General features: G+C 44.4%; 1 protein-coding gene across 1 annotated transcript; it reads left to right on the top strand.

Annotated features, from left to right (window-relative positions):
* Nucleotides 1–340: 340 nt before the first annotated feature.
* Nucleotides 341–2,072, top strand: LOC136509655 (disease resistance protein RGA2-like). The gene has a single exon (XM_066504399.1). It carries the CDS (start codon nucleotides 418–420, stop codon nucleotides 1,936–1,938), a length of 1,521 nt encoding a protein of 506 aa, XP_066360496.1. The 5' UTR covers nucleotides 341–417; the 3' UTR covers nucleotides 1,939–2,072.
* The last annotated feature ends 12,202 nt before the right edge of the window (nucleotides 2,073–14,274 follow it).

Here is a 14,274-nt window from a genome sequence, read left to right as displayed (position 1 = left end):
CAAATGTCTCTGGTCAACTCTGAATGTATTCAAATGTCTCTAGATTGTGGGAAAGTGGCGTGGAAAGTCTCCCTCGCTCGGTCCTGCTAATCAGTCTATTAGTTTATTGATTTCAGCCAGAATTTATCAGTTATAATATAATATTTTTCTCTCACAATAAACTAGCTCCAATCACGGTGTCGACTTGTATGCCTGCTCTGGAGTCTGGACCGTTCGCTTGCCGGCGTTGACCCTTGCCCCGTTGCCTGCCGTGCGTAGGACGGTAAGAGGTGTATTGCCTCCGGCGGTCTGGCACCGTCCGCCACTGCATCGACCACAACGGACAGAAGAAATACTAGTCGTACTTCAGATAAGATATATGCTCTCTTTTCCGGCTCTGTGCTTCCTGACCAATGCAAGTCTGATTATACTAATCAAATGGAGGCTGCTTTATCTGCATTTCTGGGTGAGATCACCAATCGATCCATGTCTTTCTTCATCGCCAAACTCTCCAAGGACAAGGCAGAGGCAGCTTCCTTACCCTCCGACGAGGACCTGCGCCGCAAGCTGTTAAGGGTTGGCATCATCGTCGAAGAAGCCCACGGTCGGCAGATCAGGAGCCAGGCCATGCTCGAGCAGCTCAAGATCCTGCAGGCGGGCATGTTCAGAGGCCAGTACGCGCTGGACGCCTTCAAGTACGACCCAGCAGCCCACCAACAAGCCAAGGATGATAACGTGAGTCACTACTCGTCCTTTGCCATCTCTAAGTTAAACCCTGCCAAGCGCATTCAGTTGCGTCGTAGTAGTAGTGGTGGCAGGAGTAGTAGTCAATTTGGTGAGAAAAAATTGCGTCAGGTGCTCGGCTCCCTAGAGATAGTCATCACTGATGCAGCGGAGTTCGTCGTCTTCCTAAAGGGCTGCCCTCCATTGTACCGCTGTTTGTATAGCACCTACTTGAACCTGGAGAACTGTATGTTTGATCGCCATGTAGAGATGGAACACATTATCAACTTCGTCTTGGCCCAAAAGTACCCTCCTGCTGGCTGCTCTACTGAAGATCATCATCCTGATGTCCTACCAATTGTTGGTCCACCGAAATCCGGTAAAAGCACACTTCTTGAATATGTATGCAACGATGAAAGGGTGCGCAGGGCCTTTTACCGGATTGTGTTCTTCGCCGAAGACGACCTTGATGAAAGGATTGCTACTCATGTCAGAGGTGGTGGTAGCAGGGTGAAGTATCATAGGCATGCCTCGGAGAGAGGCAGCAAGAGTGTTTTGGTTATTGTTGAAGTGAACGGAGATATCAGTGAGGCTTCATGGAGTCGTCTAATTCGATGCTCAGCATCCACAAGGTTTGCTACATCTACAACAAATGTTGTGACCAAGATCATAATCTGTAGCCGGTCCAACAAGATTATGAGATTAGGAACAACAAGGGCTCTCAAGATAGGATATCTAACTCAGGAAGCGTACTGGTACTTCTTCAAAGCTCTTGCATTTGGGAGCATGCACCCTGAGGAGGAACCGGAGCTCGCATCGTTGGCCATGGAGATCGCCACGTGCCTGAAGGGTTCCTTCATTGCTGGAAACGCCATAGCTAGGATGCTGAGAGATAACCTCAGTGCGAAGTTCTGGCGCATGGCTTTGTCATGTTTCAAGGAGGTCAACAAGAGATATCCATTCTTACTCGATGCGCATCCTGTCATTAGTCCTTCACAAGACAGAAAACTACTTCCCATGTTGTTTCCCTTGTTGAATGGCTCTAAGGAATATTGCACCATTTTTAATGGGTACCAGATAGTTTCTGCTCAGGATGAAGCTCCGATGATAACTGTTCCAGATGTTTTGTTGGGGAGGGATGTGCTTCGTGGGAAATCTGATGTCCTGGCATGGAGATCTACGATACCACCTTACTGTAGCTACACTTTGAGCTGTGAGATTCATGTGGTATCCTGAACAAGGCGTACGTGTCGTTCCCAAGACCAGTCGTTGATTCCCTTCTTCCACAAGATGGGTTGTTAAAGTGTTTCTGTATAAATGTGATGTGTGCCATATGTAAGCTATCTCTAGAAACAAATTTTGCGAGTATCTCTTACAGTATTTTTTCAAGACACAGGCCTACCATATGATCTTTTTTCTGAACAAGATATTCTAAAAACAATTAATGGCCAAAGTTTCTAAGGTTTGATGACAAAGCCCTCATGCCTTTCCATATAGCCGGATTAAATTATGAGTTTTTTTTTTCCGAAAGATCCCATGCCGGCTTGTATTTATATACGTGGAGAAGCAGAGTACAAAGCGTGCGAGCAGCACATGAATTTTACAAGGCTTCCAGTTCTTGATTGGATTGCTTCATTGCTTGTCACCCCTGAAGATAGTAGTCTAATTTACACTAAAAATAAAAAACGACAGCTCAACTTCGAAAAAAAGGAAAATTTATCACCTAAACATATGATTCTTGACTATTCCGATGGTGTGCAAGGGTGATCATTTCCATCGGCCTTGATCCCTGCACTAACCACCTTCTGACTGAAAACTCTATTGCTCATTTCTAGCCATATCTCCCAAACTAATGAGCATGGCTAGTGCTCTTGTGCCTTCCATGATAGAAGGTGGTTCTTGATCAGCAATGCTAGCAAACCATTGTTTGAGATCTTATAGCTGGCTATTCAACGATGAGGGGGATAGGCTTCTTCTACAGGACCAGGCCGCTATTGCTGTCCAGATTTGCCTCGAGTGTGGACATTCAATGAACAACGTGCTTGGTAGACTATTCAGCCACCCTCTCAGTTGCAGTCTTGCCGCCGTCCAAATCCTATCTTGTAGCATCATCCAAAGGAAGAACCTACATTTGGGAGGTGCTTTGGTCTTCCATGTCGCTCTTGCTATTTGACATTTTACCTTGCCCTCAAACTGGAGGGTGTATGCTGACCTTGCGGAGTACTGTCCATTCGCCGTTCATGTCCATGTGGTTGTGTATGGTTGTTCTTGCCGACCCACTTCTTGTATTAGACCCCACATCACTACATATTCTGTAATGATGTCAATCATCAGTCATAGTTGATATCGTTGATCCACTTGTTATTAGTCAATGCATCAGTCGCAGTCCTGTTTTTTTCCCCTTGATGTGTCTATGAAGTGCAGTGATGAGAATGAGGGTCCTGATCTTCTGTCGGGTGGCGGTAAATCTCGATTCGGTGGAGAAGTGACACACCGATCCGGTTTTATATCAAAAAACCTAAACCTTTGCAATAGCACCATATCTCTCTAGTTAGCAACCATGTCACAATCCAGTTGACCTCAACAAGACTAGCTAATCCCTGCCTATGAATCGAAGAACACAAGTAAGAACTCTAAAGATCACAATCTGAATGAAGTGACAATTATGAATGTACAATTAAGCACTCAAAGTTAGGATCTCACAAACCGATGAACGTCGACTGTTCAATGATAGATGAATCTAAGCAAAATCCCAAAACCTTGGTGGAGGCTCAATATAAAGTCTTTGAGGGCGTGTATACCCAATGGATGTGCCCCCTAATGGGCTCTAAGATGATACACAGTGTTACAGCACACTGGCAGATTCCTATTGACTTCGGTGGAATTTTGATGTGAAACCAATGCCATTGATTAGCTTATGAAGTTATCTTTACGTGCATAAGTAGAACATCACAAATGGAGTTTGTATGCGTCTTGGGCATACATTTTAGTGCGGGCTGCTCCTGAAGGCTGAGCTGGACTTGAATTCAAGTTAGGCTAGACCTCCCTCTTGACTTGGACGCCCTTGCGGGCCTTCTTTAACTCCTTGCCTTTCTCCAAGCTCTTCGTGACCCGCTCCAATGTTCTTAAGAATGATAACATCATTAGGTAGCAATTTATTCTCATAATCATGAAAAGGATCGCTTAAAAACAAGCTCACCTCTAGATTTAATTGTCACATTCTAGCTGTAGTCATCGATCCTTGCATAGCTGTTGGTGGAGTGGTAGGTACATCATAAGGAGTGATGTCCACATCATCCTCTCCCTCTTGAAGTGGAGTCATCCTCGACTGAAGCTCATCTTGGTCTCCCATATATGGCTTCAAATCTGCAATGTTAAAGGTGGAACTAACCCCGAACTCAGAAGACAACTTAAGTTTATATGCATTGTTATTTATTTTCTCAATTATCTTACAAGGACTAGCAGCTCTAGGTATCAATTTAGACTTGCGCATCTTACAAGTTTATATGCATTGTTATTTATTTTCTCAAATGCATCAATTTAGACTGTTGTGGGTTCATAACCATGATGAGTGATTAGTGAATTGATCGATGAGTCGATGTGTGGGACTTCGGTGGTTTAGCACTCAAGATACAAAAGGGCTTATCCTAGTCCGGATGTCTATGCCCTATGTCCAGCAACAAGTTCTTCATGTTTGTTTTTACAATGGAAGAGAGAAAGAGAGAGGTGGTAGAACAGCGCAAGCTAGTTCTGCTATAGAGTTTTCTGGGGGTTCGAATCATTCATCCTCATTCCTTGTTGTCATGGCCGACAACACTGAGCCGCTCCTGACAATGCGTGCTAGAACTTGTAGTTGACCATCGGAGTCCGGGAGTGTCATTATGTCTCACCTAAGTTCATCCTTTCTACGGCGTTCTTTGAACTGCCAAGGGAAGGGGCATTCCCTTAGGAGAGACTAGGCCAGGGGACCCACGCAACCATCACCTTCCTCATGCACAGGTTATCACGACCCTCAGGTGCACTCGCACGGACCTTCTAGCCAAGGACTAGGCACTAGCCCGAGTGTGTCCTCTACCTCTGCTCGGGGCTCGAGGGCTCACACGAGCCCCAGGCTCCTAATCGACGGGAGCCCTGAGCCCGATCCTTAGTCCCGGCCCCTAGCGCAAGCCAAGACCTAGGCTGGAAGTAAGCGCCCCGAGCGCCCATGGATCGGGGGCTCCCTAGCGCCTGCACTAGTGGGTGCAAGCACTGTCAACCTCTCTTCCGATAGGGTCACGCACGAGGCATGACATAAGGGGACAAAAAACCCTCCGCTGGCTTCAGGGGCTCGGGGGCTCCCGTGCCCACTCGTTAGCCCCCAAGACGTACACCTTCGCCACCAAGGAAGCCTCCAGAAGGTGCACCTGGTGGAGGCTGGTCCAAGCAGACAAAGCCTGACGGTCAAAGCATTAGAACAAAGCAGCCGGACGATGACCAGGGCTTCTTCGGCTCCACACCAATGCCAAGGTCCATCTGCGCTGCTGCAACTGCCCTCCTATACCCTGACACATGTAGACAATAGACTAAACTCCCCAAACCGCCATGTACCCGACCTAACTCGATATATAAGGGGAGGTCGGATCCTATAGAGGGGAGAGGACGAACAGAAGAACAAAACAGATTCATTCGAGTCCTCATGACCAACAGCTTGAGCTCTGCACCGAGAGTAGAGCCACCCCGAGAGGAGTACCGAGAGCTCTTCCCCTTTCCATTGTCTCTTACACTCTCCGACGAGGAAGAGACCTGATCGCCGACGAGCCTAGGATTAACACCTAGCGATCCCTGGCCAAATCTCTCTTACACTCTGTTGTAACCTCTCGATTTGGGTGCTCTTGAATACAAGGATCATCAAACTGATAGACGTAGGGCCTCGATAGCCCGAACCAGGATAAACCTCTGTGTCCTCTGTGTGTTCTTTGTGTTCTTGAGTCTACCCGAACCACCAGAGACCTCACAGTCAGTGACACTCGACGAACAACAATGTTTGCCTCGGTTTTGACCCCGCGACAACTAGTTCAGTACATCATATGGGTGGTGTACTACGATGACCGATTAAGTGTCTTATCTAACTAATGGTAGTCAATGGAAGACTACTCAGGTTAAGTAACCTACTTAAGAGGGAGGCGATCCTGACATAGATGGTGCGCGCTCGCTTTGTCATGTTGTGTCACACCCCTGGCAGTGACATTGAAATGGGAGTGGTTGACACAGCCTCACGAAGTTGAGGAGGCAGAGCTCTTGTAGGGCATGGAACCCTGTAGCTCTGCCCACGTGTCATGCTCTGGACCTCTGTCAGGGTTTATCAGGTGATTTCCCATGTCGCTGCGAGTGAAAGGTTGGTCGAGACACAACACCTTGAGGGAGCCAAGCTTCCCAGCCTTCTGTGGTCGGTTGTGACCGTTCGAGACTAGGCACTCTCTGAAGCTTCCTGAGCCCTCGAGCATGGAGACTTGGCCGCTGACCTGTCCCAAGGCGTTCCCTAGGAACCAAAGTTGCTTTCTAATTGGGCCACCTAAGACCTGATGGGCCTTTTTCCGTTATGCGGCAAGGGCATATGAGCGCAACCACTGGGTGTGGCCCCTGAGCCCCTGACTAATTAAGGGAATCAATCAAGGGGTTAATAGCACTATTATAGCGCTATCCAATCTAGGGTTTAGGTACCGCCGCTGTTACGTACTCAACAATAGGCATTAATTAGCCTTCTTGAGCAACCTGCTTCAAAGAAATGAAGATGAAAACCTCCCTCTTTGTATTTTGCAATTTTTGGACCTCCAAGGATGGCAACAATGGAGGGTGGCTTCATCTGTATAGTTCTGGTTGGGGAAAGAAAAAAGTATTTATAGAGTAAATATTAAGAAAACCGCTAGTGTAAATATTTGTTAGTAGGCGGCAATTAAGAAAACCGTATGTGTGGTAGTAACTAAAGACAACAACTAGCTATAGTGTAGAATCAATTTACATTGGTGGTATATATACTTAAGTGACATTCACCTAACACTACCACACTGTAGGTGTATCTGCACTAGCGGTTCAAATCCATGGTCCCACATGTTTGTTTGTACTAGAGCCTGCGCTCTTTAACCGCATATGTAAAAAAAATTCAGACCTCAACAAAAACTATTTCTGCACTAGTGTCTAATTCATCCTGCTGTTAGACATAGACATCACGGTCCCTTCGTAAGTGCCATTTGGAATTCCATTACAAATCGAATATAATTGAGCAAGATCAATTGCACTTGCTTTTTTGATGGGAGGGGTGTTGTTATTTAATTTCAAAACAAAACAAAAGGCGTGGGTGACGGGAGCGGACAGATGACATGTGTTGCTAAGCTGTCACCGCACGGTTGGTGCAATGTGAATTCATGAACCAACAAAGCGAACCATAGATAATCTTGTACGAGATGAGATAATGAAATGACCCAGCGTGCCAAAGAAGGTCAAGATTGGCATTACACATGCAATTTCCCGTGCATGTTCCGCTGCTGGTTCGCCATCATTGGTGTTTTCTGTATGGAAGTCCAGATCATAGTGATTGGTGACAATTAAACTGACAATATCTAGACTTGTCGTTGGTTCCACCGGGCTTCCGGTCCATTTCCATGCATGAAGATTGAAGACCATCTAGTGGGTTACGATAGTCAAGAGAGAACAAAAGTTTGAATGTCGACTTCATCCATATTTTTAAACAATTAAATTAAATATGATGAATCACACGAAACCGTGAAATGTTAACTCATGCCCAAGGATTTCCACATCCAAAAGTCCCTGTTAAAAAATATTGTTCCGGTTCCGTGAAGGATAACATCTTGTTCAAAATAATCGGTGAAATTGACTCAATCACAAGAACTCATACTTGCCACCATCTCTTCTTCTGTATATAGTGACAGTGTTCATGATCAAAGTCGACTATCAATTATACTAGCAATAAACCTCTGCAGAACCAAAAGATGATGCCAGGAGCACTTGTCCATCCAGAACGCCACCCGGTGCTACCACGGCGTGGGCAGCCAGCCCCAGTGGGCCGCATGGTCCGTGTGGGGCTACTTTGGCAGCCATAGGTTGATTAACCCTGGGAACAAATCAGAAGGGAGGGATTTTCTTGGACAGTAGAATCCCTATCCAAATTCCAGGGGAGATATCCACGCATGGGTAATTTCCCTGCTATCGTTTGGAAGCGGAATGCAATTTCCCTGCTTCGGTCACGAGAAAATACACCTCTCTATTTGTTGTTGTCACGTAAGCTATGCGTACAAATCTACAGATTATCACTATACCATACTTTTCCAACAAAGATATATACACAAAATAGCAGAAAACATAATATAAATAAATTAAAGCACCACATGTTAAATTCGTACAGAAGTTCTACTCAAGTATCATCTTTTCCAACAAAGCTAATATACGGCATTCCTACTATCATCTCCATCAACATACCTATAAGGAAAATGGACCCTTGGCCCATTTACGTTGGATTTTGGTGTTTGATGACCAACACGACCAAATTGGACTAATGAATTTACAAGTGTTTATTTTAGTAGTTCAATAGGGTGCAAGACGTGACTTGGACGAAGGCGACAGTGGTGATCCGATGATCAACACCTTAAGAAAGACCTTAGAAGCACAAGAGAAGAGCCAAGATATCAAGCAAAATCCAAGCACGAAGATTGGAACCAAGCCGTACGAAAGATCGCGAAGAAACGATCTCACTAAGGTGACCGGACGCTGGACAAGCGACCAGACGCTGGGCAGAGGACTCGGCAGACAGGCGACCGGACACTGGACCGGACGCAGGACAGCAGCGTCCGATCGAGTACAGTAAGGTTCCTGAGCGGCAAATCTACGACCGGACGCGTCCGGTGGCAGCCGACCGGACGCTGGCCAGCGTTCGATTAGTATATTGCCGGCTCAACGGTCGGGACGACCGGACACGTCCGGTCAGGACGATTCAATGTCCGGTCAGTAGCAGTTTCGCGGGAATTCGACCCCAACGGCTAATTTCTCAGTGGGGCTTATAAATACAACCCCCAACCGGCCATCTGAGAGGTGTGGAGCTGAGGAAACATACCAAGGGTGTTGATACACTATTTTAGTGATCTCCACTTGCATAGAGCTTAATGATTCACTAGGTGATTAGCGTAGGTGCTTTGCGAAGTGCTTAGGTTGATTAGACCATCGCTCATGCGCTTGCTCTAGGTTTAGGCCTAGTGTTTAGTGATGTTTGCATACCTCTTACCACTCGGTGCTTGCGCGCACTATTATTGTACATCGGAGGGGCTTGAAGTCTTGCGAGATCACACCAACCGTGTTTATGGTGTGGCCGCCACCGTGTACCGGAGGGAACAAGGCCCACGTCGTTTCGGCCGAAAGCTTGATAGTGAAGACGGCGGGGAGCATCCGGGAAAGGCTTGCCAGAAGGCACGTCGGAAGACCCACTTGCGTGTGGAGAAGGCCCGAGGCTATCCACGGAGTTACCCGACTGGGAGCTTGGCCCTTGCGAGGGATTCCTTGCGAGGGGCTCCAACGAGGACTAGGGGGAAGCTTGCGCGCTTCTCGATATCTCGGTAAAAATACCGGAGTCGTCGACGGGAGTTTGCATAACTCTACCTTGCTCTTTAGCTTCCGCATTTACATTGATTACTTTACTATGTTTGCGGTAGAGATAGCAACACGCTAGCAAAACCATAGTTGCACAACTAGATAGTTTATCTATTGCATAGGTTTTGCTAGGGTTAGAAAAAGAGGCCATAGTTTAGAGTTAGGTTTTTTAAGTTGCCTAATCCACCCTCCCTCTTTGGCGTCACGGTCCCTTCAATTAGTATCAGAGCCGGTTGGCTCATATTTGAACCTTTGGCTTAACCGCCATTGAGCCGATGCTATTGTAGAGTGGTTGGGATGGATACCGCTAGGTCTCCACAATTTGATGGCACTAACTTCCCATACTATAAAGCTAGAATGGCTTGCCACCTTGAGGCGGTTGATTTGGGTGTATGGAGAGTCACTCGTGACGGGATGAAACCCATCAAGAATCCTAAAAAACCCACAAAGAGTGATGAAAAAGAAATGCACTTCAATGCTAGAGCTAAAAATTGCTTGTTTGAATCACTTAGTATGGACGTTTTTAACAAAGTATTCACTTTAAATACGGCACATGAAATTTAGTTAAAACACCAAGAGCTCCATGACGGCACAAGCAATGTCTGTGAGCAAAAACATTATCTAGCAAAGCAAAACTATGATTTCTTTACTATGAATGATGATGAGCTTGTTCGTGATATGTATTCTCATTTGAATCTAATTATCAATGAACTCCATTCTATAGGATTATTAAAGCTAGATGATGCAGACATCATGAGGAAGATCATCTCCGTGCTACCACAAAAGAAATATGCAAGCATCATCACCATCCTTCACAACATGGAGGACTTGAGCAACATGACCCTGAGCATAGCCATTGGCAAGTTAGTGGCATTTGAAATGTCACGTAAGATGGGTCAAGAAGAAGCTTCTTCATCAAGCAAAGGCAAAGCTCTCGCTTGTAGCGAGAAAAAGAAGATGAAGGGCAAGAAAGTTGAGACAAGCTCAAGCTCAAGTTCCTCAAGTGAAGATGAAGAAGAAGATAAGGACAATGATGATGATGATGAAGATTCAAGTGATGATCAATCTTCCTCCTCCACCTCCGATCTTGATGAAGAATCAATCAAAGTGATCAACAAGGTGGAGAAGGTGATCCAAAGGCTCAATGTCAAGGGTGTGCCCATCCAAATTCAAGATTTCATTTTCACAAATCAAAGAAATAAGCAAAGAAAGAGAGGATGCTATGGATGTGGCGAGTTGGGGCACTTTGTGGAAGTTTGTCCAAACAAGCCCACACCCAAGACAAAGAAGAAGGCATGCAAAAACCAAGCCCTCACATCAATAAGATCATGGGATGATTCTTCAAGTGAGGAAGAACCCCATCACAAGAGGCGAGGCCGCAAGCACTCATCATCAAGCTCTTCTCGTGTGTGCCTTATGGCACGAGGTAACGAAAGCTCTTCCTTTAGTGAGAGTGATAGTGATGATGATATGCCTTCTTATCATGAACTTGTGCAAGAAAATCTTAATTATGCTAAAGCTTGCAGTAGTCAACAAAAGAAGCTCAAAAGTTTAAAAGAAAAGCTAGATAGTTCACAAAAAGCATACAAAACCTTACTTGAACAATATGAGAACTTTGCTAATCTCAATGTTGAACTATCTACTAAAATTGAGAAACTTGAGACTAGTGCAACAACAAATGCATGCACAATCAATGATGAGCAACTCTTAAAGAAAAATGAAAAATTAAAAGAAAAGTTAGCTAGCTCACAAGTAGCATATAATAGTTTGCTTGCTAAAATGGAAACCATGTGCAAACATTGTGATGAGCTAACTAATAAAGTTGCTAATCTTGAAGCCGTTAGCACAACCCCCACCAAGGCATCTAAAAAGAAAAGTTCTATCTTTAACATGTCTAAAAAGGATGCCTCTACTTCTTGTAATGATTTATGTTTAGACTCACCTTTGTGCAACCAAGTTTATGTTGAGAAAGTTATTGTAGATACATGCACACAAGAGGTTGCAAAGGAGAATGAGCAACTCAAGCAAGAAGTAGCTTGCCTCACCAAGGACTTGACTCAAGTGAAAGGCAAGGCGAAGCAAACCCAACTTCATCAAGATAACACCATCAAGGGAGTGAAGAAGCTTGATGAAGGACAAATCGTTGTTTGCTATGTATGCCACAAGGAAGGACACAAGTCCTATGAGTGCAAGGTGAAGAATGGGGGAGGAGCAAAGAAGAAGGAGAAAAAGCAAACAAGCAAGCTCTCCAACACCTACACCAATAAGGTGGACAAGAAGGCATCCACACCTTATCTCTTGAAGAAAAAGAAAAATGACAAGGTGGTGGCCATCAAGGTGAACAAGCAAGCCAACAATGGGGTCAAACGCTTTTGGGTGCCAAAGGAAATCATTTGAAACATGAAGAGCACCAAGAAGGTTTGGATCCCGAAAGGGAAGTGAGAAGTCCATCGGACATCGGAGAATTTGGAGACTTGGCAAAGTTTGGGTGCATTTCATGGGGTGCATTATGATGGACAAAGGCATTGCCAAGTAGGTTAGTGAATACTATGGACCTAAATTCTCCTTCCCATGTTAGGTAACTAAATATCATTACTTTCAATTAGTATTCATTTCAATTGGTATTAGTTTTTCAATTGATATACTCTTAAAGCATCTAGTTATCTTTCATGCCTATGTTTGCATTTACATGCTTAAATCTTTTGTCATGCATTCAATAGGTATATCATATGGTAGGCTTGCTCAGTTTCATTATCAACCCTTGGAGCAAACCTACATGGTTTAAAATTGTTTAGGAGCACGGCACATAGCTTGTTTTATAATTATTTATCTAATATGAGCCAAAGTCCAAATTATAGATAATCTCTCCCAAATATCATCTTTCAAGTGGTATTTTGATACTTAAATCAATGTGCACAAATTTTACAAGTATTCAACACTTGTGTACACAAATTTAGGGGGAGCTTAATCTAGAGAAAATTTCCTATTTGACACCAGAAATATTGCGGCTTTCTTATTTGACACCGAAACTGAAATTCTTTCCTATCTATCCTTCACTCGAGTTTTTCTTTCCCATTTGACATTTCCGTCAGTTTGGACGGCTAACGGTGTTAAGTCCTAGGAGAAAAGTCCATTTTACCCCTGGAGTTTTTTTTTACCAGTCATGACATTCCATGGTTGACATTGCTATTTTCTTTTTGAATGTTTTTATCTCGAACTGCTATATTTTTCTTTTTGCTTTTGTAAAATAAATAAAGGAATGAACATAATCTTATATAATTACTTATAATTATATCAGTTCAATATCAATCCGTTTAATCTTAGCCGTAGATCACGAGATGGATGGCTCAGTTTTGCTGCTGGTGTGAGACACGTATACGTGTATTCATAATATATAATGAATTTATGAGATTATTTTTCTAAAGGAAAACAGCCATATAACGCGTATGACGTCATGATGACATCAAGCAAAGAAACACGGGGGCAAAATAGAGCACAGCTTGCGGCCGGCGTTCAGGGTTCGCAGGCACACGGCCATGGCGGCCTCTCCCACAGCGGCGTGGCCGGGGCCAGAGCTCGCAGGTGCGGCGACGGGATGGGCGCGGCCTCGCCGGAGCTAGCAGGCGCGGTGGCCTGCTGTGAGTTGGTGCTGTGTCCTCGGCGCGCCGGCCCTGCTCGCTCACGCCTTGGTCGCGCTGGCCGCCCCCATGTCTGCGATGGCCGGCCTCAAGGCCGCGGCGCTCGCCCGCGTGTCCGCGATGGCCAGCCCTGAGGACGAACAGCCACGACTCCTAGAGACTACCGAGTTCATTTGCTTCCCTCAAAGGGCATAACGGTCTTTTCCCATTGCCTCACTTGGACAACTAACGTTAGTTGCTAACAGAACTGATGGAAATGTCAAATAGGAAAGAAAAACTTAAGTGGAGGACATATAGGAAAGAATTTTAATTTCGGTGTCAAATAGAAAAGCATCATTATTTCTGGTGTCAAATAGGAAATTTTCTCCTTAATCTACAAGTTGGATGCTTTGAGACTAACACCTTTTCAAGCTTATCTTGTGTGTAGTAGTCTCATTGCAAGGAAAATGGAGTCCCCGGAGGAAAGCATTATACTTCAATTGATAGAAGTCAACTTGATTTTCACATGTGGTATTTCTAAACCGATATCACCATGTTGATCTCACTTTGATATTTATTTGCTTTCTCCATGCATTATATAGATTAACCTCTCTTGTGCAATAAATTGCTAATTATGTATATGCTTTGCTTTTTATCATATGTATGCATAAATTTAGGGGGAGTTTAGTCTATATAATGTGATAATCAAGTTTTGTGACCTATTCCATGCTAATCAAATCATTCTTTTGGTTCATAAAGTTTGACCCTCCCTTGTGCTACTAATATATTCCTTTTTGGGTGTTTGATGCCAAAGAAGGAGAATTTGAAGGACCAAAGACAAGCATTTAGTTACAAGTAGTAATGGTCCGAGAAAGGGAGGAAAGTGAATTATGGATTAGTCTAAGTAATGGGAGAATTTTTTTTTAGAAAGCTAGGCTTTAATCCATAATATCACATGGGGACATTTGCAAGGGCAAGACAAGCTTTTAAGTAAAGTTTTAATTGGCATCTATCAATTAGTATCATATAACTTTGCCCTTTGCATTGCATCCTAGCAAGTAGGTAGTTTTTTAATCTCCAAATTCTTATCATTTGCTTGCTTTGGTCGTGTTGTCATCAATCACCAAAAAGGGGGAGATTGCAAGGAAAATGGACCCATGGCCCATTTACGTTGGATTTTGGTGTTTGATGACCAACACAACCAAATTGGACGAATGAATTTGCAAGTGTTTATTTTGTAGTTCAATAGGGTGCAAGACGTGACTTGGACAAAGGCGACGTGGTGATCCGATGATCAACACCTTAAGAAAGACCTTAGAAG

The sequence above is a fragment of the Miscanthus floridulus genome, chromosome 15 (genome assembly GCF_019320115.1).
Source record: "Miscanthus floridulus cultivar M001 chromosome 15, ASM1932011v1, whole genome shotgun sequence".
Lineage (NCBI taxonomy): Eukaryota > Viridiplantae > Streptophyta > Magnoliopsida > Poales > Poaceae > Miscanthus > Miscanthus floridulus.
This window is presented reverse-complemented; position numbering and strand designations above follow the sequence as displayed.

Excerpts from the sequence above, each read along its gene's own strand:
- LOC136509655 (XM_066504399.1), top strand. The coding sequence starts at position 418 with ATGGAGGCTGCTTTATCTGCATTTCTGGGTGAGATCACCAATCGATCC.